The sequence below is a fragment of the Lytechinus pictus genome, chromosome 8, assembly GCF_037042905.1.
Source record: "Lytechinus pictus isolate F3 Inbred chromosome 8, Lp3.0, whole genome shotgun sequence".
In the NCBI taxonomy this organism is placed as follows: domain Eukaryota; kingdom Metazoa; phylum Echinodermata; class Echinoidea; order Temnopleuroida; family Toxopneustidae; genus Lytechinus; species Lytechinus pictus.
This window is the reverse complement of record NC_087252.1, coordinates 11053577-11080515: the sequence shown is the minus strand read 5'-3', so window position 1 is coordinate 11080515 and position 26939 is coordinate 11053577. Positions and strand designations below refer to the sequence as shown.

At 37.0% G+C, this 26939-nt stretch overlaps 1 protein-coding gene across 1 annotated transcript in view; it reads left to right on the top strand.

Annotated features, from left to right (window-relative positions):
• LOC129266328 (fasciclin-2-like) overlaps positions 1-25160 on the top strand; it is a 33643-nt gene extending 8483 nt beyond the window's left edge. Inside the window, exons 3-18 of the mRNA XM_064103567.1 lie at positions 1642-1779; positions 3575-3748; positions 4156-4305; positions 5160-5294; positions 9064-9346; positions 9560-9764; positions 10601-10757; positions 11833-12026; positions 14822-14915; positions 16212-16379; positions 17424-17579; positions 18979-19101; positions 20530-20660; positions 22533-22740; positions 23380-23602; positions 24425-25160. Coding sequence (XP_063959637.1) covers positions 1642-1779; positions 3575-3748; positions 4156-4305; positions 5160-5294; positions 9064-9346; positions 9560-9764; positions 10601-10757; positions 11833-12026; positions 14822-14915; positions 16212-16379; positions 17424-17579; positions 18979-19101; positions 20530-20660; positions 22533-22740; positions 23380-23602; positions 24425-24488 — 2603 coding nt within the window. The 3' untranslated portion in view covers positions 24489-25160. The remainder of the gene's footprint in view (positions 1-1641; positions 1780-3574; positions 3749-4155; positions 4306-5159; positions 5295-9063; positions 9347-9559; positions 9765-10600; positions 10758-11832; positions 12027-14821; positions 14916-16211; positions 16380-17423; positions 17580-18978; positions 19102-20529; positions 20661-22532; positions 22741-23379; positions 23603-24424) is intronic.
• Positions 25161-26939: the final 1779 nt, after the last annotated feature.

The following is a 26939-nucleotide window of genomic DNA, read 5'->3' as shown; positions in this document are numbered from 1 at the left end:
CAGGGGGGGGGGCACAGCCAGTCCTTGTCCCCCTTTTGAGAAGCAAAATTAAAATTTGGAATTAAAAAATTAAAACAGAAGAGTGCCCCCCTTTTGAAAGTGAAGACTTTTTTTTTTTGCTTGTCAAATTTTCCTTGGAAAATACTGTAGTAGCCTACTGGTAAAATGCATCCAGTAGAAAACCATGTTTTATTTGATGAAATGGCTCATTGTAAGATTGGCAGATTGTAGGTAAAAACAAAAAAAAATGGCAGTCAATATGGCAGCTGGGTAAGAATCATCCACCAAATGTTGTACTTATTACCCCTGCCCCCCCCCCCCCACTTCCCCTGCCTGAAATTACGAGAGGGGCCTTCTGTGGATCTATGCATTTGTACTACATCCAGACCACCCAGATAACTTTTTCCAAGTTGAGGAAAGGATCTCTGCAGGATCTATTCGTTACCCTTGTTCAACGGTAGCTGCTTCTGATCAAATATTGGACAGTCATATCATCATTTGGGTCGTGTGCAGCTTATTGAAATACAAACTTCACTTCGAGGACTTTTTGTTGACTTTGCATGGAGATAAGAATGCACAGTATTAGGCTCTTATCAACAATTATGTTTGCTCAAAATTGGAGGAGAAAAATGTAACATCACAGTGCATATTGACTTACATTTTTTTTTAAGTCAACTTCGATATGATTTTAAAAGTCAAAATTTGATAAATTATTTATTTGGAGAAAATTCAGAAAAGTCTCGTAGCCCGTCTTACTGTGCAAAAGCTTCATTAAAAAAAGTGGTCTGAAAATGTAGAGTCCCTGCCAATGACTTGTGTTACAGGAGGCCAGTTTCGGCAAGTTTTTGCTAGTCTTGCGTGAAGAGTGAAGACCCACTTGTTGATCAAACTTGTTGATCAAACTGAGTATTATGGATCAGGAGCTGTGCCTGCAGATAATGCGTTTGCCATGTTTCTTCAAAGCCTTCTCCATCTATTTTCATCCAGACAAGTACAATACCAGTGTACATGTACATACATTAGGTCTATTAACTCTTTATTCAATATCAAGATGGTGAATCCATCAGAGCTACATGTACTAGTATTGCAGTATCAATTTCAATTCAATTTAATTTCAATTTATTGACCATTAAAAAGACATCAAAATATTTACAACAATAACATGATACAAACAAACTCATTCAAAATATAACAGGTTACAGATTACTTAATGGTCAGGACCCCTAAGAAGCAAGACTGCTTATAAATGCTGACAAATTTTTACAAATGTTTAAAGCAAGGCTACTTAACCCCTTCCTATAATTTATTTGACACGCTTTACCTTCCTTTCAATCTGGCCCAGAGTATATTGCTAATTTATAGTCAATGCTATACAAGTCATCTCTAGGGTACAGTACTTCAGATACTTTTACCAAATTGCATATTGTTTCAATACCTCATAATTTCAAGGAGGATTCAGAGTATGCATGGTCAAGATCTCAAAGTCCCAATTAATTAAAAGTGCCTTCCAGTAGTTTCCATACATCGTCATTCATTTTGTAACATACATGTAGATGTACAGTATTTCTGTTCACAGTGCCTTTAGCACAATTTGCTGATTTTGGGGAATACTAAATCGTTATTTTTCTATTTTCTGAACAGATTCACTGATTGTGACTCCAAGGGACTCCTATTCCAGGTTTGAAGGTGATAGTGGTTTCTTCTACAAATGTGAAAACCCTGATATCAGTGGTCCCCAACCAAGGTGGGAAGATCAACAAAGCAATGCTATAACAGCCGGTAAAAACTTTCATTTTCATTCATTTTTCAAATTTTAAATCTTGTTTATTCTTGTCGTCATTTCTTTTGTCTAATAATAAAACATGTCTAGCATTTATGACGTGCCAATGATCTAGTTGCCTATTCAGTGGTGCACTGTATTGGGTATTACTACTGTGTTATATTCATGTTTTATTGATTTTCAAGTATGCACAGTTGTGCTCAGAAGTTTATAGTGAACCCCACCACGAAATGCACTCCGTCATGCTGTGAGTTGAATGTAGACAACAACATTACAATGTTCAGCAAGCCCATAGAAAGGAACTTTCTCGAATTATCTGACTTACTCAACAATGAAATATCTAAAACATGGCAGAACTTAAACACTTTAAGTATTTTCATTTTCTGGTGGGGTTCACTAATTTTGAACACCACTGTAGTTGTACACGTTGTTCGCAGTGATTAATGAACAATCGGGATCCTAATTAAATGATTGGTTGAAATCTACATATTAGCTTACATTTACATGCAGTGGAATTTGCTGATAAATTACTAGGTTGTGGAGTACCGCAGGGCTCTGTAGGCAGACCGACCTTATTTTCAATTTACCTGCTCGGTCTTTGTCTTCGCCATATTTTTCAAAATACCCTGTTCATTACCATATTTATGCCGATGATATTTAGGTTTTTGTCTCTTTTCCACCGGACCAAATTCAAGCTTCCCAAGCTTTGCGCATTTTGGAAAATTGCATTTCTGCTATTGACACCTGGATGAAATCAAATTCACTGCAACTAAACCACAGTAAATATGAGTTAATGCTTTTTGGCTCCAAATCTCAATTAAGTAAACTTAACATAGACTCCATTTTCATTGCCGGTAATCCTGTTCCTCTCTCTGATTCATACCGCAATCTTTGTGTCATTTTTGATTCCCAAATGTCAATGTCAAATCAGGTCACAACTATTTGTAAATCTGTCTGGTATCAATTGCGCAACATTGGTTTCATTCGAAAATATTTAAATCATTCTGCAACAGAGAAACTTGTGCACTCACTCATTTCCTCACGTCTTGATTTCGGTAATAGTCTTCTCTTTAATATACCTAACTCTAAAATTACCCGACTTCAAAAACTTCAGAATTCAGCAGCTCGTATTGTTTCTCTGTCAAATAAACACGATCACATCACTCCTGTTCTTAAGACCTCCATTGGTTGCCCATAAAGGATCGCATAGTTTTCAAAATTCTACTTTTGGTTCATCATATCATCAATGGATCCGCACCCGATTACAACAAGTCTCTTATACACCACTATCAACCTGCACGCACACTGCGATCATCCCAATCTAGTCTCTTGCATATCCCACTATCTAAAAAATCCTGGGGCGATCGAGCCTTTGCTCATCCCGGACCAGCCCTGTGGAATTCACTTCCACAGGAGCTGAAGAACTCAAACTCTGCAACATCCTTTTAAGGGCAACTTAAAATTGCATTTGTTCACCAGCAGGTACTAGGTTTGAAGACAGTAATTTTTCCTCATTTTTAATTTACCCTTTCTTGTACTTTTCTTTATAGTTCTCTTTACTTTAATGTCTTGCTCTCTTCTAAGCGCCTTGAGCATTTGATCAAAATGGAAAAGACGCTATATAAATCATATGTATTATTATTATTATTATTGAGTATGTTTATTGCCCTATCACATTTGAAGTTTATGCAGGGCTTTAAAATTTCTCAAAGGGGGCCCGAAAAGTGGCACGTGTCCCCTGTGCCCGTCCCCTGGATCCACGCCCAATTTCATCTTTTCTTTTCAATCTTTCAGGGAGTGGCAGAGTGTACGTCACTGAGACGGAAAGCTCTACAGAATGTGCAACCCCGGACACACTTTGTCGGTTCACCCGAATCCATTTTAGAAACGTTTTGGGCGGCGATGCGGGTCTCTATTCGTGCCAGGCGCAAGGGCATCAAACGATAACGAGAAATGTTCAAATCTTCAGTGAGTATTTTTAAAGATAAATACCAGTTGTGGTAGGTAACGACCGCAAAATGAGTTCAAACAGAATCCAATAAAATGACCACCCAAGCAAGTGTTTGTATAAATTGAAAATATGTGCCAAATTCCAGGATCAATGCCTCTGGTCAGCAAGGCAATGATTATTTCCTGAAAATTCCAGTTCTTCCAATGCTTGAGAAGTGGTTTCATATAAAAAATATTAAAGGTTTTATAGCAAAAGAAAACCCCAAAACAGATATTTAATCTTGACCGGGATCTCATGTGAGATCCCAGAATTTATTATTGCAAATAGAGAGAAAAAAAACATGATTAATGTATGATAAATAGGCTTTCCACTTGTCTTAATCTTTGGATATATCTAACTTGAACTATTTTTTTTTCTTTTCCAGAAAACATTGAATTTCCTCTCTATGATGGCGATGAAGAGGAGCAGTCCCTTATCTACAATACCACTTCAACAATCTACTGCACGGCCAGGCCTCTCGATCAGGGACTGCAGATGTTTTGGACGAAAGATGCCGGTTCCGTCGGAAGTCCAAGTAAAATACTGTGTTTTAGGCATCTCTTTTGATATGCACTTTAAAGGGATGCTCCGGGTTGAAGATATTTATATTGCAATAAAAGGAGAAAATTTCACAAAGCAAAGAAAAATGCTGAAAATTTGATCAAAATCTGATGACAAATAATAAAGTTATTAATTATAGAGATTTGCGTTATTCCGGTAAAACAGTTATTAGCAGGTCTTCATGAATATTCATTAGGTGGGCTGATGATGTCATATCCCCGACTTGTTCTTTTGTATTTTATTTTATGAAATTAGGTTTATTCAAAAAAAAATTATACCAAGAACTAAAACAATTGGATTGACAACTGATTAAGGGCATTAGTTATTTCTAGCTGCAACTTATATCATCATAATGGAGACTCATCATTTACACATTTATGAAAAAATTAAACAATTATGATTTCTTGTAATAACATAAGAAAAAGGAAAAGGGGGATGTAGAGTTGAGATTGATCCGATCAACCACAAATATGGACGGACAGCAACATCAACATGGAAAATGCTAATTTGTTCAAAATATTTCTAGGTATTTAGTGTGATCCTCTTTGTCTACTGAGGAGATTGTGCAAATGTCCTGTAGAAAAAAATGTGGTATGGATGAATCTCCGTACAGTTTGGATTGATTGAATCAATCGTAACTCTTTGTAAGACTAATAGCATCTAATAGCATCACAACTACATATATTTCACTCAAATCCTGCTAATCCTAACATGCCAGAACTTAATGCATTTATCATCCTATTCTGCTTTTTTTTCTTCTTAGATTTTCCTCTTTCAATTCATAACACCTCGATTGAGCTCTACTCTCTTTTCCCCCTTCTCTTGCAGCAAAATTTATTGAGGCATTTGGCCAGCTCACTGTGAAAAATGTTGAAGTTGACGATGAAGGTGAATACGGCTGTACAGCCCATTATCCAGAAACAACTCTGAGTGTTGCTAAGTACATCACTGTGCAAGTACAAGGTAAGAAAATCTTGTTCCCTAGCATGCCTATTATTCCTGGAGGGGCCACTTCCATTGACGAGTGGATACCATGCGCGACCACGGGGTCTTGAAAAGCACCTAAACACGTATTTTCCATATTCTGAAAATGCACCCCTTAACAAGTATTGGCGTGTGAAACCCTACCCTTAACAAGTATTGGAAACAAATATTGGCAAGTATTCCCAGAATTGAGCTCCTAAACAAGTACAGCGATGTATTTTCCATATTCTGAAAATGCACCCCTTAACAAGTATTGGAAACAAAACGATACTCTTGGCAAGTATTCCCTGAAATGAACCCCTAAACAAGTACAGCGATATTTTATTGTTATGTCACGGGTCCGTCGATCGTCGGTTTTACCTTTACACACCATTAATTTGGTTTAGTACGGCCCCACCTTCCACACCTCGCGCAAATCGGACTCTAAACGTAGTGTTGGGGCAAAATAGACATCCTTTATAAAATTTTGATTTCGTTTTATCATCCCGCATATTTGACCCTAAACACGAATATATTTTTCCGAGCGAAATACCCTTTTTTCAATATATTTGTGTTTTTGACACCCTTATCACGTTACGTACGTACCGTTCCCTATCTTGAAAAAGACATCCTTTTTACATGTTTTTTGGTCGCGTATGGTATCCACTTGTCAATGTTAGTGGCCCCCCCCCCCCCCCCGGGCTATTATTACCATTCTGAAATTCAGTTCTCTCATTTAAACTCCAGCTAGCAATTGAGCCTTGACAGACACTCTTGTTGGAATGCTCCCCAGGGAGTGGAAGTAGAGTTTACTTTGCATACATTGTACAATGTTTGTGCATTTCAGAATCTGATAACCAGGGTAATAATATCTGTATCTCTTTGTGCTTTTCAGAATCTGATAACCAGGGTAATATCTGTAAAGCGCTTTGGAGATGTTGTTGGGATGAAAGTAGAATGTTGTTATCATTCTGGATTTGATAGAAATTCCTTTTTTTTTTTACTTTTAAGTGCTCTTGGATCTGCTTCTTGTGACAGGCGCGTAGCCAGGGGGGGGGGGCGGTGGGGGCGGTCACCCCCCAAAAAATGCTCCCAAAAAGAAAAAGAAAAAAAAAGGGGGAAAGAAAAAAAAAAAGAAAAAGCGAAAGGAGAAAATGGAAGAAAGGTAAAGCTTCGTTGTTTTTTCCCTCTTTTTTGTCAAGAGAATAAAAACCTGAACGAGACGTTCAAATTTGCTATTCCCTTTTGTTTCCCACACCTTTTTTTCTACTCCGTTTTTCCCCTTCCCGGCTGGGGGAAGCGTATATTCTTGCCAGAAATTATAAAGTATACATAGGGGGGTGTAAAGATTATGCAAAGTATTTTTATTTTGTTTGCGTTGACACAATATTTTGGCTCTTCTGTTCGGAGCGGGGAGACTTTTCGGTCACTACCCGAGTCCCCAAATGCTATTTCTACGCTTTTCAGCAAGTAATTTTTGGCGAAGTATCTGCTCAAAGGAGGAGGCATTAAATTCATGCCGTGGTATATGCACAAATATGTACGATATTAATCTTTATTCTGTATCGCTGTACATCCATGTCCTATCTTGTTTTGCGCCATTGATTTGAAATTTTGAATATCACTGAAGTTTCTTGATCAAACAAAAGGAAGCGCTTAATATGAGCGAAATTACGCAATGTTTTTTTCTTCCAAAATAAATCACAGAGGTTTCCGTGCTTCGCGAGCATGGGAAAGGAAAAGTCCCTCTTCTAGCTTGCATCATCCCTTTCAAATTTTGAGCACGTTTTTTATCTTAATCGAGTTGTATATAATCTAAGAAATATCAAAATTAGAACAGGTTAAAGTTTCAGAGAAATTTCTATTATTCAGAGCTTCAACGCCATTCCCGGAAGGAATAGGGCCTATTTCCTTCCTGTATATACCTGTTTCTGTTTTGCGACTTGAGTTAACGAAATTTAGTGTGGATAAAGTTTTCACAATCAAATCTGATTTGACCAAGGTAGGCATAATTGTAAAAATTCTGTTCACTATTTTTATAAAACGTTTTAAGCTTCCGCGCTTCGAGTGGTAAGAGGAATTATTCTTAATTCTTCAATCTTTTCCCATTTTGGGGCGCTCATAATTTCTCTTTCCAAAACAATTTTTTAAATTCACAGCAGGTCAATTGAATTTGAGTTGATAAGGGTGCTACAGACGCAAGAGATGTCTTCTTTTGATTTGAATTTGATGAGATATCAAAAACTTCGCGCTCCGCGCTAAAGGGGGGAAACTCCCCCCTCCCTGCACCCTCCCCCTAGGGAATGTGCTTTCCGCACTCTGTAAGTGTTGGCACGTTTCGCGTGCATTTACCGCCCCCTCCAAAATTAAATCCTGGCTACGTCTTGTGATGAATGTATTATTTTGCCAGAGTTATCATTAATGTACCAGGGGCCGCGGAAGCGGGGGGGCTGGGGGGGCTTCAGCCCCCCCACTTTTTTCCAAAACCGTGTACAAAAACGTAAAAATGACCATATGATTGTGATTTTTAGCATGGTCAGCCCCCCACTTTTGGCTCAGCCCCCCCACTTTGAAAACCGTTCCGCGGCCCCTGTGTACCACTTGTAAGTTTGCAATTTAAATTTGATATTGAATTTGTAATTTATTGCAAATAAGTTATTTGTATGCATACAAACCTTAATGAATACCATCTGTCCATAAAGATCACGTTTTCAGTTTTCCTTGAATAATTTTCATCATTGAAGCAAGTATGAAATGTACTTGTCTTTAAAAATCACAAAGACCTCTTTTCTTGCCTTCCTTCAATACAGATTTGACTATATGGTGCGTCCCACAAAAAAGGGAAACCTGTTTTCAGGGATAGATTTCACAATTATTAAATATGTTTTTGCCATAAATTTGATACTTCTGGCAAGAGTGGAATCTCATCTCGAATTTGAAACCGACAGCTAAGCAAATCGTTCACGCATGGCAGATAACAAACATTAAATATTGAGGCATATCAGAAACAATTTGCGCAGAAGCTCGTGTGAATCTGAATCCACACTCATTTCAGTGATCAGTGAGAGAATTTTAACAAAGAATACAAAACAAATGATAATGAGCCAATCGTGGAATAAGCACTGTCATCATGTCAAGAACCAATCTTGTCAATTTTTTCTGCACAACCTGGTTTGACATTAAAATTTCAAACTTGTCTTTCTCATTAAAGCATGAAGTGTTTGTCTCATGTTAAAGATGAATGCCAGTTGTGGTAACGATCTCCAAAATGACTTTTTACAGAGTCCAATATAATGACCATCCAAGTGTCTGTTTGTATGAATAAAAAATATGTGCTGGAAGAAATTGTGTAATTGCTGAGAAATAAGCAAAATAAGCGAGGATTCTGGCACTTCCGTCTGGTCTTTATTCCAGCAATAATAATACACTGTCCCATGTGTGCCTACATGTATCTGTGTTTGTGATCTTCAGTGTGATAATTTTTCAGCTTAGATTTTATGATTTCACAAAGTACTGTACCAGATCTAGATCCACGATGATATAGTAATACTTAACCTTGGTTTTACAGACTTTCTCACGAAATCAGTGTTTTACTGCAACTACTTTCATTTAGCTTTAAGTATCAAAATAAAGAGGAATAATTGAATTGTATGATTATGTAAAGGAAATATCATAATTCATTTTCCTTTGAAGAAAAAAAGACATGTGAATTCTGGTTTCCTTTTTTCTGGGATGTACTGTATATCAATATATTTCTTACTCCTTGTAGTTCCACCTAAATGGGCTGGTACCCTCCCATCCCAACGGGACGTTGTCATCAACTCAGACGTGACCCTGGTGTGCGTGGCCACTGGACGACCCGACCCACAGGTCACATGGACACATGTGATCGGTAGCGACCGCGAAGAGATCACCAACATTCCAGATATGTACGAGTTGTCATCTGTTGGAAATAGGCAACTGAGGATTATAAATATTCAATTACCGCAAGACGACAATGGAATCACGATTGAATGTGCAGCGAGTAACGACCCTTTGGGAGCTAGGACAAGGTATGATATGTTCAGGCCTTGTTTATATATATTTTTTCATTGCTATGGTAATAATAATATTGATTTAAAATCAACAAACAGGTTTCCTAAACCGGATTCCAGTAAACAAGTTTTAAAGAGTATAGTGAGAACAGGGTCTTGCATTATTACAGTAGTAGGAGTAGAATTCATTTCATCAAATTTCTTTCGTTAAATTATCTTTTAATCTTTCAGTACTGCAATCACGCACACCATCGAGCTCAATGTGCTCGTACCACCGGTCCTAACGCAACAACAGATATACACCGTTGATGAGACCGCTGAAGGAGGCAATACAAGATCTTTTGAATGTGCCATTACTAACTTCCGTTCAGAGGCTACCCTCTCGTTCAGACGTGGGGGGCGTACCGCCATGCATGAGCTGGAGCTAGGTTCTCAGGTATTATTAAGGCCTATTAAATTAAAAATTGTTGTGTTGCTCTTATCTGACTGAACGAGTGACCATCATATGCAAAAAGCAGGGTTTCTGTATTTTTCTCTTTTTCTGTCCTTCTAGCAGACCAAAATTATATATACAAATGTAATGTTTTGTGAGAAAATGATAGATTTGTGTGATGAATTTGTTCAAATTTGTGATAAATAACTTAAAAGGGCTCTAAAATTTGCAATTTTTATTGCATAAGTAAATCATCCCATTTCTCATGCACAGCAGCAAAGGTATTGAAAAATATTTTTAAAAAGATAATGGACTGACCAACCCGACTTTCATTTATATGGCTCACGAGGGCGACATAACAGTGTCGTAAATAGGTGTAATATAGCGTATTTGTATAGCACACATATCCACCTTGTTAGGCTACCGACCTAGCTGCTGCACTTAATTTTTTTAAGGAATTAACATAACCGAACATAATGCCCTATAGCAACCTAACCCTATATCTTAGATGAAATAAAGCCCGGAGCAATTGTCACAGGAGCAAATGTCATGTCAGTTTATGTCACCTGAAAACCATGTGTAGATTAAGTACCGAAGTGTGACGTCAGTTGCTATGGTGTCATGGCAGGCTGGTTCTAAACAGAGTCGCAGCTGACGATCGTCTGTCCACATTTGTCGTCTGAAAAATAGGTTGCGAGCGATCAAATTCCGACTGCAGCCATTTTCTCCTATGAGAAACACGCTTTCATTTGGCGGGTTCATACATGAATGTTTAGAACCAGGCAACTGTCGTCATAGCTCTATACCTTCTACTGTATTTATTCTAACCTTTGACCTAGCCTGATGATTCCAGGGTCGTTGTGACACAGAATAGCGCTACCGGGGCCCTGACTCTGACCATCACCAACATCCAACGAGAGCATGAAGGTACCTGGACGTGCTATGCTGAGAGCCCCGCCGGCGATGTCTACGTCGATCACATGCTCCTGGTTGAATGTAAGTGTTACGATCTTTATCTTCAAGTTTTTTACATATTTTGCAGAGTAGATAAAGGACTCTGTCAACCACTGTATCAGGGAAAAGAGTTATGAAATAATGATAATGATAATGACTGTTCTCAATATGAAGAGCAAATGCAGATGATTTTTGTGTAATGTTATTGTATTCAACTTACCCCAGGCTCAGTTATATAAGCTTCAGAATGCTCTGACTCACATTGTCGCTTTGTCAAATAAACGCTCTCATATAACTTTCATCTTGAATTCGCTGTATTGGCCCCCGATCAAAAATTTGATAATCTTTAAGAGTTTGTTGCTTGCTTTTCATAGCATTCATGGATCAGCACCACAATACAGTATTTCCTTTATCAATTACAGCAGACCAAGTAGGTCTTTATGCTCATCAACTTCTGGCCACTATGTTATTTCAAAAGTTTCAAAAACTTTTTGGGAAAGATCCTTTGCTTATGCATGCCCCACTTTTTAGAATAGCATTCCTGAAGACATCAAAAAAGTGCCTCTGTCAGGACTATAAAAATCTTGTCAAAACTCTTATATTCGATTCTTGGCTCTTTATGCGCTGTGAGCACTCTACATGTACAGATTGGATTTGGCACTTTATAAGTTACATTATTATTGTTAATAATAATGACAAAATATAGGGTATTTGTATAGCGCACCTATCCACCTTGTTTACGTTGTCGGGCTTTACCTCAGAGAAAAGCGCCGGCCGAGCAAGGGCGGATTTAACAGTGAACTGTCGTAGAGGGCGACATTACCCAAACATAAAACTAGTTGGGCAGGACATTCTGGATCAATTTCTTATTGAATGAAGTTATGCCATGGCTGATATTCAAACCTATAACCCTCTGTTTCAAAGTGTGTAGACTAATCCATTGGCCCACAATGCTCCATAATGTATTGTTTGATCATATTTTCAGACAAGCCTATCATAGACCATATGAGGACCCCATTGAGCACTCTATAGTGAGAAAGGAGATTGAAACATAATGATTATGGCCAATTTAAGGATCAAAAGCTGATTAAAATGTATTGTTTGATCACATTTTCAGACAAGCCTATCATAGACCAGACGAGGACCCCATTGACCACTGTATCGTGGGTCGGGAGACTGACGAACCTCACCTGCGTGTTCTTTGGCTACCCACTTCCCACCGTCAAATGGACGAAGAATAATGTAGAACTCATTGATGGTTTAGATGTGACAGTCATTGACGGCCTACCTCCAGGAACTTCTGTAATCCAGGTACGGTAGTGGCATTGAAACACAGATGAAAAAGGAAACTATAAAAACAATTTCTTTATTTTTGCATATTTGCTTGTCTGGAAAGGAAATCATAAAGAGCCGCTGTGATCCAAATTGCTGATCTTCTTAATCCCCCCCAAAAAAATTTTTTTTTTTGATACTTTGCTGAGACTTGGTGTGTGAATCTGCAAATGATTTGAAATTTTACAAATCTTGGTTTTTTTTTCTATCCCACAATGCACAGCGTATAATCGTAAAGAAATGATGCCTTTGTATGTGCGTACCATACATGTGTTGATCCAGCTCTTTGAATTGTGGTCAAGCTCTTGTCCATGCAAGTCCTTGCCATTTTAATTGCAATTTCGACTTCAATCCCCATTGTGGATAAATGCCCCTAGGATTTCATTGAAATTCCTCCAAAGTCTTTCTTTGTCATTATTCTTCATCTGTCTTCTTGCCATATAAGTGTTCTCCTTGTTTATCCTTAACCCTAAGAAGACTGGCGGGGGGGGGGGCTGATTCAGCCCCCCCCTCGACATTTTTCGCGATAAATCCGCCACGCAAAATTTTTTGACCTCGTCGCTCGCTGACTTTTTACTTTCAAGTCTCGCCCAACTTTGGAGACCAAAATTGTGAACTCCGGGTACGCGGTTCCGAAATTACGCATCATTTCGTAAGTGCATGCAGTCCCAAAATTGCTCCAAAACATGAATTTGTGTACAAATCCAATGCAAATAGTGTTTTTAGCCAAAATTCATATAATATATCATTATTTTTCCTTCTACTGCTTAAAATCAATTAATTTTATCTTGTTTATGTTCAAAATAAAGTCCCCAACGATTTCCTTTGAAAAACAATGAAAAACAATGAAATACATAAGAAATTTAGAAAACAATAAAATACATAAGAAAATAAATGTGATGTTGACATTTGAAAAAAATTAATTTCATGAGATGCCTATAAAGAGTATGTGAAACAAAAATGAGCATTTTAGGGGCATTATTTAGTTAATTAGAGCGAACTTATGATTTTACGCAGAAATAAGCATAATTAATGAGCAATGAGATTTTTCGCAGAATTTTATATTATAGTTTTGTAGATAATGCCATGGGAAGCGCGCGTGCCAATTTTCGTCGCGATCGCACGATCGACGGCCGAGATCAATCAGCCCCCCCCCCTCAGTCTTAGGATTCGAAATAGCCCAGTCTATTTAGGGTTAAAGGAGAATGAAACCCAAAATTTAATACCACATAATATCATTGATAAGTACATGACAATCAAAATGAATCCACTTAAACACCAATCTGATTTACCAGTATCGAGTACCACCTCTTCAAAGTTGGGCTTCTTCAGGTTCGAAGTCTCTGAATGGAGATCGCCATTGTTGCGGGGTTCGTTCAAAATTGTGACGTCAGCGATGAACAACTGCTCTCGGTAGTACCGGTACGCGACCGGTACTTCCATTTGCATAATACATAGCTAGCTATACGGGCTGAAACCGCCCCAAGTTTGCATAATATAGTTTTTTTTTTTATCAGAAATAAATAAAATATACACATAAAACACTTGAAAATATTATTAAAAAGCTATTGAAATTATTTTATGGTTGAAAAACACAAATTGATGAGTTTTTATGAAAATTTTTACAAATTTATTTACGATATCCAAATTGGCAAATTTGACAAAGCTAAATTTGTATGGACGGTCATATACCCTGAACCGAGTGATCGTGTTATGTTGGAAGTTTGGTTATTTATCCTGATTAAATATCGTGAAATTGTTGATTGTGCTATATTTTTGTATATCTAACGTTGTTTATTATTTGTTACCATTGATTTTAAATAAAACAAAACTTATCGCGCACGTTTGTATTGAAATGGAAGGCCCGAGAGCCTACGACTTCGAGCCACAATACTCGGCCGAAGAAATCGCTCAACGAGCAGAGCTAGAGTATATAGAGGCACATCGGCGCACAGTCAGCAGCAGCCACCCATTTTTTTTAGAGAGAGATTTCTGGCCTCTTCTGCGGATCGTGAATTCTGTAAAAGCTAGTTGCATTTTGTCCCCTTTTCTGACCGATTTTGGCAGCCATACGCCTGGCAGTATACCATCCTGATCAGCATTGGCCTATGTGTTTTACGCTAGCAATCACAGGTGCGCGCCGGGGTCGGACACCGAGTTGTTTGTCGCTGACGTCACAACCCCCCACTGAGATATGTGGAGTATGAGCAAAATGGTGACCTCCACGGGTCTTTCGAATATCAGAATATTGATAACTTTGACTTGGGATATCATGGGAAATAGGAAGGCGTTCTGCCTCATTTTAATTTTATTTTAATTAGTGAAATGTAATAGGCTTATGACCAGATAATAAATCTATCCTTTCATTTTCCTTTAACTCTTTACACCCTGGAGACCATTTTATCAACATTGTTGTCTGACAAGTATTTTGTATCTTACAATGTTTAAATTTTGACTGGCCAAGAGGTAATAATTCTGTAGCAGCTGTTAGATGGATAAATCATTCTTTGTTGGATAAAACATAAAACAGTTCCTTTCATGATATGCTCCCTGATATTCTGTCTGTTACTGCATTCCTTGTCCAATATATATGCACTTACCTTTTAATTCTGAACATTGATTTTCATTCTTAGTTCCTTGTGCACAGATAACCAAGTAGAGCATGAATAAAACTATTTAAGCCCTGCCGAGATTAGGCAGATGAGAACAAGCCTTTAAACAAGCAAAGAAGCATCTTTTACTGTACTGTTATAATTTTGTTTGTGAATGTTCAGATCACGCCCGAAGACGAGGATTTTGGAGCTTACTTTTGCAATGGCTCAAACACCAAGGGCTTCTTGAATCATCGACAGGAACTTACTAAAGCGGGTAAGTTCAAACGAAATCTTGAAATGACATCTTTGAAGCCTGACTAAAAGCCTTGATCCATAAAATAGCTTTTCATCAAGCAATCAGAATTGTAGTATTATTAATTTTGTTCATGAATAATAAAGTCATTTGATCTTCATTGAAAAATGGCAATGGCTACTAAGATATTTTCTTTTTTTATGGTGGTGGAGGTGATGATGATGATAGTGATGATAATCGTAATGATAATAATAATGATTATGATAATAATAATAGTGATAATAATAATGATAATGATAATATTAATTATGATAATAATAATGATGGTAATAGTAGTAGTAGTAATAGTAGTAATAATAATGGTACAGTATTAAGATGGGGGGGGGGGGTTAATTCAGCCCCCCTCAAAAATGTTTGCAATAGATTTTGGCCTTGTCGCTCACTGATTTTTTACTTCCAAGTCTCCCGCAACTTTTGAGACCAAAATTGCGACCTCCGGGTATGCAGTTCCAAAATTACGCAACATTCTTTTGATCGGAATCCTGTGAAGAGTCTGTGAACAAAAATTTAGCATTTTAGAGGCATTTTTTAGTTAATTAGAACAAAGCTCATACTTTATGCATAAATTAGCATAATTAATCAGAAATGAATTTTCTCGAAGAATTCGATCAAACAATTTTGTAGATTATGCCATGGACAATGTGCATGCCGATTTTTCGTTGCGATCACACGATCAGTGGCCGAGATCATGCACAACCGGTCGGCTATCTTTGACTGACCATTATCTGTCTTTACAGGTAATTGTGAGTCAAAGATAGCTGACTGGGAGTGTAGAAGGAGGGCTCAATCAGCCCCCCCCCCCCATCTTAGGTGTTGAAATAGCAGTCTTTTTAGGGTTAATAGATGCATAACACCTACAGGTCTCTATGCGTAATGATGATGATCTGGGGGCACATCCAGCCTGTGCCCCCCCCCTCCCCCTCTTGAGAGCCATGGTCAATTTTTTTAATGTAAATGTAAATATGCCATTAATACATAAGTGTGCCCCTTGCCCTCCTCTTGAGAGACAGGGCATTTTTTAAGGGGAATATGACCTTAAGCACAAATTTTTTTTTTTTTTTTTTTTTTTTGCTTTGTCAGATTTTACGGTGGACAAAACAACTAAACCTTTTGATTTTGCATGTCAAATTTTCCTTGAGAAAATGTGCCCCCCCCCCCCCTTTCGAAAATCCTGGATCTGCCCCTGATGACGATAATGATTTTGATAATAATGATTTGATAAAAGATAAAATGATAATGGTAATCGATTCTTTACAGAGAGGCCATCCGCACCTGTAGGCCTACGCATCACAGACGTAACCTCGTCAACCATGTCTATTCAGTTTAGTCCGCCAAATGACGATGGTTCGCTTCTCATCACTGGGTATACCATTGAATACAAAGTCCGCACCGATTCAAGACCAACCATTCTTGAGTATGAAAGTTGTAAGTACATATACAAAGTTGTGTGGAAACCAGGGCCCAGTCTTACAAAGAGTTGCGATTGTTCTGATCAACCGCAACTACGTGTATGGAGAGCCAGCATGGTCAACATTTGAAATGCATGTTTTGTACAAAATATTTCCTAGATAAGTATACTTTACATTTGTCATTCTCTTGAAGATTCAGTGTGATTCTCTTTGTTTATTAAGGAAATAGTGCAAATTTCCTGTAGAAAAAATTATGGTATGGATGGATTTCCATACAGTTGAGATTAATTGGATTAATTGGAACTCTTTGTAAGACGGCGTCCATAACTTAGGACAGGATAAAAGCCCCAGTCATGATATGGCAAAAACTACATGTATGTACATGTATATCTCTCTTTTTAGCAATTTAGAGATATTCTCATTCAAAGTTTAAATTTAATGCTTGCTGTTTTTATGTCTTTGTGATTTAAGGGATAAGTACTCTTTTATACCCTACTAAAAACCTTCAACTATTTTTTGTGCATTTTTTTAAAAAAGATGCATGTATGAAGTTTTACCAGATCATTGCAGCATACTCACCAGCGTAATAGATTAGATTTAATGTATAATTTGGATAATTTAGTAAATTTTTTATTTATACAATTCATAGAGAGTCTCTTTGACTATTATGCACTATATTAATTTCAAATAGTAATATTATTATTGTTAATAATAGTTATAATGGTAATAAAAATCATGATGATGATGAAGATAATGATGATGATGATGCTGATGATGGTGATGTTGATGATGATGATGATGATGGCGTTGTTGGTGATGATGATGATGGTGTTGGTGATGGTGATGGTGATGATGATGGTGATGATGATGGTGATGATGATGATGATGATGGTGTTGGTGATAATGATGATGATGATGATGATGATGGTGGTGAAGATGATGATATAGATCTTGAAAATGATAATAATGGTAATTATGATTCTGAAAATGATAATAATTATCATAATACTAATGACAATAACAAAATAAACCTGCTAAATACAAATTTTAATTTCCACAGCTGTATCAGATGAAATGACGTGCCGACGAATGATCCTTCCAATGTTGACCGGTGAAGAGTTACAATGTACAAACTACTGTGAGGACTCTCAGTTTTACATTTGTTGTCCGGTAGCAGATCGTAGCATCTGCCTTGATAGACCTCTATATGAGGGTGGTAAGTCAAAGTTCAAGTTCGAAGTCTGTCTTTATTCGTCCCTATCGGAAATTTGTTTCGTTCACAACTTCGAGTCAAACAACATCAAAATACAATATTGAAGATATAAAGCAATTATTACATAAAAATTGTATACAATGAATGTGACTACACGCTTACATAATGGATGCAAACAGATAAAGCGTCCATTTGAATATTAGATGACAATACTTAAAATTAAATTCAGTATAAAAAAAGGCAAGTACTAGTGTAGAAATAACTAGTAATTATTATTTTTGTACAAACATTTTAGTATTTCATTCAATGATATATGCATGTAGTATTAAAATATTAATCATTTAGGAAAATATAATTCACACGACATACATCAAGGTCAGGAGGAAATAATCAGAAATATATAAAATATAGGGGTAATAAACGAATGGAGAGTTGTCCACAAAATCATCTATTTTTAAGCATGTTCGCCAATTTGAGGACCCCATAAATTGTACAAGACTTTTTAACTTCCATTACTTTCTTTGATAAAACTTGCTTTAACCCTAACTAGGCCGGGCTTTTTTGTCTGTTCTGTGGCCGGGGGGGGGTTGATTCAACCCCCCCCTGAGATCTCGGCCGCCGATCGCGCGAGCGCCGCAAAAATTTGCACGCTGGTAGTGTGCGATGTAATCTACAAGGCTGTATGGTAAAATATTCCAAAATAATGAGATTTTATTTTATATGAATTAATTATGCTAATTTATGCATAAATCATACTTTTTGCTCTAATTCACTAAATAAAGCTCCTAGAATGCTAATTTTTGGTAAAAATATTCTTTGTAGCATTCTTAACAATGGCAATTGAAAAAAACTTCGGTTTGGAAATCAGTTTCTTATGTATTTTATTGTTTTATGAATTTCTTATGTATTTCTTTGTTTTTCAACCTTTTGTTTTTCTTTGTTTTTTTCACCAGATTTATTGCACAACCTTTTTGAAGCATAATTATGCTAAAATCAATTGCTTTCAGCTGTTTATAGTAAAAATAATCATATCTTTATGAATAAGATGAGAAAACTCAATTTGCATTGACTTTGTACACAAAATCACGTTTTGGAACAATTTTTGGTATGACATGCACGTACAAAATGTTGCGTAATTTCGGAACCGCGTACCCGGGCGTCGTAAATTTGGTCTCAAAAGATGCGCGAGACTTAAAAGTATAAACTCTGCGAGTGGCGCGGTCAAAAAAATTCGCGCGGCGGAAGGATCGCAGAAAATGTTGAGGGGGGGGTTGATTCAACCCCCCCCCGGCCATTTTAGGGTTAAACTCTTTCTAATATGAACAATTGTCCCATTGGGTTTTGGTTGCTTTTTATAGTGTTACAATTGTCTGAGTAACGTTGCATCTCTTTTCCATGGCAGTTATCGTGGTCCATTTACGAGGACTGCGGGCTCAACAGACGTATGAGGTCCGTGTTGCTGCTAGAAACGAGCTCGGACCAGGAGATTTCTCGAACGTAGAATCGCGCGGCACTGATCTTTTCTGTAAGTGGTTTATATTCATTTAGTCCATAAGCGATTTGTGTACTCCTCGGAAAATCTATTACCGAACAGGCTAAACCCTTTGTCACGTATTCCGAAGTCAGGTTTGAATTAAACCCTGGTTTAAAGTTGTGGTTTAAGTATGGAGATCCGATTGGGGCACGAATCCCTAACCTTGCACATCCAATATATTAGCTCATTTGACACTCAAATTGTTTGAGAATGATAACTGAAGTATTTTGAAGTATTTTCCTTTATTATGAAAACAAGAGGAATGAAAATAGTAAACATAAGAAATGTACAATATAAACAGAATTTTTAAATTTTGGCGACCCATAATCTCTTAGCACAGAGTTGGACCGTGGTTTAAGTTAAACATGCATGACTTTAGAATAAGGGCCTTTCGGTCTCCTTTCAATTGAGTGTAATAGCTATTTGGTTTGCACTTCACTTTGCCTTATACCAATGTATTTTAGTTGTCATTTTAATAGTCTATATCCAATGCCCAAATTGTTTAATTTTCACTTTGTTACATATGATGTTGTCAAGACTCAAATGGAAATTTACCTTGAGCACATTTCACTAAGATTTAAGCATGGACCTATTAGAGATTGACATTCCATGCGATCGTTTCCTTGATCGAATGAAATCTGCCACCTAGCGATTATGTGCATCTTAATGAGAACATACAGGTGTTTTGACAATAGCGACTACCAAGGCCTATCTGATTACTTACTAAGGGATGGTTTTCTTGGGTTTGGTATTTGTTGGCTGATGCCCTGAATCAGAATTTTTTTTCAATCAACATGCTTTAGATTTGGAGCAGCAAAATTGAGAAGCAGACAATTTTGAGACATAAAATGGGTTACTATTTTTATCCGCACGCACTAAATAACCTCAACAGTTCTCTACACGATATGACTCAGGTAATCAATCAGAGTATTACCTCTATCTTGAAATTTGCATACATGTTGCCAAATAAAACAGATGGAACTAAGATAACCAAAGGTAAACCAGGACTGCACATCAATTTTCCAGGATTTGAGTGACTTATCATCTTTTGCACATACAGTTTGTGCAATATTAATATTAATTACGAATATCTAATCACGAATTGCTTATTTAAAATCATTGCCTAATTGATGGCGGAACACAGTAGGAGCAAAGTAGACAAAGAATAATATTCAGAGCACAATGACAGTCGCATGTTTCAAGTCTTTTTCAATTTTTGCAATGACCCTATTCCATTTGATTTTTTTTCTTTGTATGTAAAATCAATACCCTTTTCGTGTTTGTATTACTTACATTGTTTGTAAATGTAAATCTTGTATACATGTATGTGTGAATTTGAATGTGCATTTGTATCTTATCGGATGGAATATTGAAATAAATCTTGAATCTATAATAATTTTTTTTTCTTTTCCTTTTCAGCTGTGCCAGATCCTCCCATCATCATTTCCAGTAGAGAGTCTGACCGAAGAGATCGCTACATCCTTCGTTGGCGGCCTCCTTATGATGACGGAGGGTCAAAGGTCAACTATTATCATGTAAAATATTCCCAGGTCAGTAAGAAAACAGTGATATTTTGTATGTTAAATCTTTTTTCTTTTATTATCATGTTCCAATACTCTGGGTGTTTCATAAAGCTGTTCTTAAGTTAAGAGTGACTTTAAGAATGTCCTGTGATCCTTTCTTTCATGCTAAATAATCACCAATGAACATTATTATCATTAACATTATTATTAACTTTTACAAACAGTTTTATGAAACGGCCCCCCGGTCGGTGTTTAGTGGAGATATCAGAGATAAGATGACAATATTCATATATTTACATGTGTCTACATGTAAGGTTACCTGGCCAAAGGTTCTTTCAGATCTTAAATGGTTATTGGATATCATAAAAAAAGAATATGAGATGAATTTAAGCTCAAAGTCCATTTGAGGTCAACTTACAATTTTATTGTCTCGCCTGCAGAGACTGTAGGCGCCGCTCTTCCGATGGCAGCGTCAACATCAAATCTTAATCAAAGGTTTTTGAAATGTCATCATAACTTAGAAAGTATATGGGCCTATGTCATGAAACTTGGCCATGATAGTTATCAAGTATTGCTGAACATCCTGCCAGAGTTTGAGGTAATGTGACCAAGGTCAAAGGTCATTTATGGTTAATGAACTTTGGCCATGTTGGGGGTATTTCTTGATTTCCATCATAACTTTGAAAGTTATGGATCTGGTTCATGAAACTTGGACATAAAGTATCACTGAACATCCTTTGTGAGTTTCAGGTCACGTGACAAAGGTCAGAGGTCATTTAGGGTCAATGAACTAAGATTATGTTTGGGAATCAAAATGACATTTTAACCAAGGTTAAGTTTTAAAATGTCATAACTCTGAAAGTATATGGGTCTAGTTCATGAAACTTGGACATAAGAGTAGTCAAGCATCAGTGAACATCCTGCATGAGTTTCAGGTCACATGACTGAGGTCAATGAATTTTGACTGTGTTGGGGGTATTTGTTGCATTGCCATCATAACTTTGAAAGTTTATGGATGTAGTTCATAAAATTTGGACATAAGGGTAATCAAGTATCACTGATCGTCTCGCAGATGTCTTTGGTCACATGATCAAGGTTAAACTTCATTTTGGGTCAATGAACATAGTATTTTATCATCATATGAATGTTTTTTGTGTGTGAATGGTTATTCTGTCGTCATTTTCAAAGTCAGTACTGCTGCTATATTGAATCACGTAATGCAGGTGAGACTGCCGGTGGCGCTTCCTAAAAGAATGTTGTCTTTTTCTTTCTTATTAAAAAATCATTTATCTAATAAGCCCAGCGCACACTAAGCGACGTGATTGCACCAAGATCCGATTGCAACAAGTTTCCATTTCCATCTTAGTGCAATCCCATCGCAGCCCAGGGGGCCATTTCCTAAAGCTGTTCGTAAGTTAAGAGCGACTTAAAGAACGACTGGTGAACCTTTCTTACGTGCTAATCCATCATCAATGGACATTTAGGTACATACCATTTACCACAAGAAAGGTTTACCAGTCGTTCTTAAAGTCACTCTTAACTTACGAACAGCTTTATGAAACACCCACCTGGGCACACATTGCTCTCATGGCGCCTCTTCTTTATGTTGTCTGGGCTGCAGGAGTGCAGCAAATTGACCATGACGTCTAGGACAAATCTGATTGGCTTAAATTAGCAAAATGGCAGAAAAATCACAAAAAGATTTGACATGTCAAATCTAAGAGATTTGGTCTGCGATCCTACTGCAACGAAGCGGGTCACATTTGCAGCGCATTTTAGGTTTTAGCTGGTTTCAAAGGCACTGCTGGTGTATTGAATTGCGTAATGCAGGCAAGACTGCAAGTGGTGTTTCACTCGATTCACTTATTTTTGTTTTATTCCTTATTTTGCATTTTGCAGTCTCGAGATAAGGATGTAGAAGAACTGTCACCAAGACCAGTTAGTGTCCGCGTTGATGGGAACGCTACATCAGTACAACTAAGTCCTCTAAACCAAGGACAATATTACTTCATCGAGCTGACTGCGGAGAGTAACCTGGGTTTCAGCGATCCATCCTACTTTGTGATCGAGACAGCTGGAACATTCTTTTTCATGACAACTCCTCCAAGTACGTTTATTGCTTCACATTTTCTTATGTATTTCTTGTATTTTGAAATTTATGATGTCTTTATTTGTTTGTTTTTTAATGGAAATTCTCCAATCATGAACAACATACTTCAAATTATTTTATTTTAATTAGTTGAGTAAAAATGTTGATCCACTTATTTGGCTTGAAACAGAATTTGTGTCATGGTCTAGTGGTTCTGACACTTGCCTTTCAATCAGAGGGTTGTGTGTTTGAATCCCACCATGGCCTAGCGTCCTTTGGCAAGGCATTGATCTGCGCTTGCCACTCTCCACCCAGGTGTTAATTGGATACCTGGTATGATGTGAAATCTATTGTATGTTTGAATTTGCCTGCGACATTATGAGGCTGCAAGGAATGCTCCCCAGGGAGTGGAAAATGTGTACTTTTGTGCGGGATGGAAATGAATCCAATGACAGGGTAATAATATGCTGAAAAGCGCTTTGAGCCATATATGGGAAAAGCGCTATATAAAGCCTAGCTTTTATTGTTATTTGATTTGAGCAATTGTCTGACATGCTGCATGATTTAAAAACTGCCTACCTTGGCATAGCAGATTTGATCTCCAAAGTTGCTTGAAAGGAAAAAAACTCGAATTCGTCTTTTCATCTGTCATCATAGCACGACCAAGGAATGCAGGATTTTGGGGTCTCTTCAACGAGAACACCACAGTCATTATCATCATCGTCATCGTCGTCCTCATCTTTGTCTTCATCATCGTCACCGACGTCTGCTGCTACTGTATCAATGACTGCGGCTTGCTGATGTTCATTTGTGTGACGTGCTGCGGGAAGACACCGCCCTCTACGAGACAAGAAATAGAGCTCGGCGAGAATGAATATGGGTATGAACTTTTTCATTATTAGTAAATATTGTCTTAGCTTGAATGTATAATTAGCATCAAGACGGGTGGGCAAGCAAGAACAAAAACTCTGGCGGTGAAGAGGCAGACCATGCACGATCACTATACCTGCCCCACTGCCGGACTTTGCTTGTCCACATCACTCACCAGACTTTTTTTTCTGGCAGAGATTGGTCTATTCAATCATATTCAAACCCAGAAGTAGTTGTGGTCCTCTGACAAGCAAAAGAAGAACATTATCATCAATTAGGAGGTTGCACAAATTTGGGACTGCAATATTCTATGTATTGTATTCCCACTTGTAGACTTTCATGCTGGTAGATCGAGTCCAGAAAAAAGGGAATTTTCTTTAATAATTTGAACGGTTTTTAAACATTGCGACTCAGCCCAAATTTAAATCAAATTTTAAATGACCATCCGTCAACAAAATATTTCCACCATTCTCTCATCTCCCATTTATAATTTCCTATTTTGCAGTTTTGAGGAAATTCCATCTTTATAAGTTCTTGAAAGCTTGACTACCTTCCGTTAATCAGCGCCTCAAACAAACTCCTAGAGTACAATTTAAGGTCCATGTCGCATATGCACAGTATTATACTGTATATCGTAGCCTCCTCCAGGTTGCATAATGTGGTGTAAAAATTATTCATCTTGAGTAAATATTCGTGTTTACTGGAGGTTGACTTGTGATATTTTATTTCTATTTCAAATGAAGAATGAATAAAGAAACATTTACATTTTATTTTGTCCTGTGTTGTCACAACTTTTTGTCATGTTTTCTCCCATTTTACCCTTTTTTTGCAGAACTGAAAGTGTGCGAGATTGGGATAGTTTGGAAGAGGAGAAGCATCGGTTTGAAGTCCGTTGACAGTCTAGAGAGGGACCCCGCCACATGTGAATGGACAAAGGAATTCTCGCCATGTAATCAATTTCCATAGTTGAAATAAGTATATTCCAATTCCTAAACATGCCAATTTATATAAAAAAATGTTCTTCATTTAATGTTTTTGATTAAAAACAATCAATTGTTCAGTAATGTTTCTGCAGAATGATGTTTCATCATTTTGGCTAAATTATACTTGTTTGCAACAGATGAAGTAGAGGTATGTAATTTTATATGAAATTTTATTCCAAAATGCCAGAATCAAGTCACAAGGGATTTTTATAAGCACTTAATAATCTAATACTCAATATATCATGTTTTCTACTCCTCTTCCTCAAATGAATTATAAAATGAAATTGAAAAAAAATGAATCAGAATGCTGTTGTCCCTTGTAGTGGATGAGCCTTTATGATGAGAAGAATTTAACAATTCTACATTGTGCATTGATTTTAAAGAGATTTATCGCCAAAGTGGTTTCAAAAAGCTGTTTGGTACCACAAAGACCAGTGCCGGATATAGACGTACACAACTCTAAAAGTCGGACGCATCTGAGAATGAGTCAACAATGGTACGCCAGGCTTTGCGATCTGATATGAGAGTTGGTAAATCATGTAAGAAATTATGTATAGACATGGTCAACAGATTTGACCTACTCTTCTTAAGAAAAAAACAACAAAAGAATAAAAAGGAGCTATAAATCAAACAAAGAAAAGCATAAAGCTAAATTGAACAAAAAGCGCAAACCAATTTCTGGGCTATAGTTAACTATCAGACAATGATGTTTATTGAAAAATTGACACTAAACCTTGGTTTAGTGTCAGTCACTTATATCGAAAATTGCCGCAAAAAAAAAAAAAACATTTTAACTTCTCTTTTGTTTTGTTGATTATGTGCTTTGCTAATTCTTGCATTTCTATTGATTGAGTGCAAATCCAAACATTCTAAGCATGCCTTTATGCTAAGCCTTATATCTATTAAAGCTGCCATGGTGTTTATAGCTGAAAATCCCTCAGTTGAATTATGAACTCAATCATTACTTGAAAAATTATTAGTGATGTAAAATGAGCATAGAGATTTACTTTCAAGTGATAATGACATCTTGTTTTCTTTGAAATATAACAAAATGGTACTCATCGTTTTTACTGCAAAACTCTTCGTTTGAGCTTATACATGTAGTAAATATCTTCTTTTTTCAGTACTATTTTCCAAATCCATATTCTATGAATACCTATCATGCTTTGTACTATTTTTTGGCCTCATGCATATACTCGTTTGTTGAGTACTTCATGCTTACTACTATATTCTAATATGAATTATCAGATTTTGCTTGTCCTTGGTTTTCATGGTTCTGAAGTTTTTAGTTAATGCAATATTTTGTATAATTATCCTTTAAAGTGTACAGGGTCTTTTTTGTAGGAAGATGTTACTTGTTCCACTTTGATTTTAGATATTAGGAAAGAATGATAGGTACATGTATAGAGATAATGAAAGAGAGAGAGAGAGAAGGGGTGTTGCAAATATAAAGGAAAAAGAAATGAGAGATAGTGTTTGAGTTAAAAAAGGTGATAATGGAATTTGATATATTAAGGGGAGCTTTTCATCAAAATTTTTGTCCGACAAGTTGTCAGATCTGGGAACTGTTTCATCAACATTTTTGTCTGATAAGTTGTCGGATCTGACATCTTTCTTTGATTGTGATTGGCTGAGAAGCACTGTTACAATAGTAATTGTCGGATAGAAGCATAGACACTCAAATAAAACGTCCGACAAGTCCTTTCATGAAACGCTCTCCAGAAGTCTTTCCTTGATTGTGATTGGCTGAGAAGCACTGTTACTATAGTAACTGTCGGATAAAACGACCGACAAGTCCTTACGAGAAAAGCTCGCCAGGTGTACGTACTTCAGGGGAGCGTTTCATGAAAAGGCTTGTCGGACGTTTTATCCAACAAGTTCCATTTTATCCGGCAGTTGCCGTAGTAACAGTGCTTCTCAGCCAATCAAAATCGAGAAAAGTTGTCAGATGAAAATGTTGATGAAATGTTCCCCAGAAGTCTGTAATTTAGCTTTTGGATTGCACTAGGGGCTACTTGATGTCATATGTGATTTGATGATCATTAGCCTAATGCTATAGTCATAACCAACGAAGGTGACTCCTAACCAACTGATGTTGTGCCTTTGGTAATAACATAATAGCTTTGATCAGCCTGGAGTCAAATTTTGTTGGTGTGACGAACATTATATAGTGGTGTAATTTCCTCCAAATGGTCTTGAAAGAAAGTATTTCAAATTCAAGCACCAATTTTTCTTCAGCCAGGGACAATACTTTTATAAAATTGAAGACAAGCTGTATAAGTTTCAGTGTTGTCACATTTCTGTAGTTTTGTAACATCTTGAAGGCCTGATGTCGATACCAAAAAATGAAATGACGTATTGTAT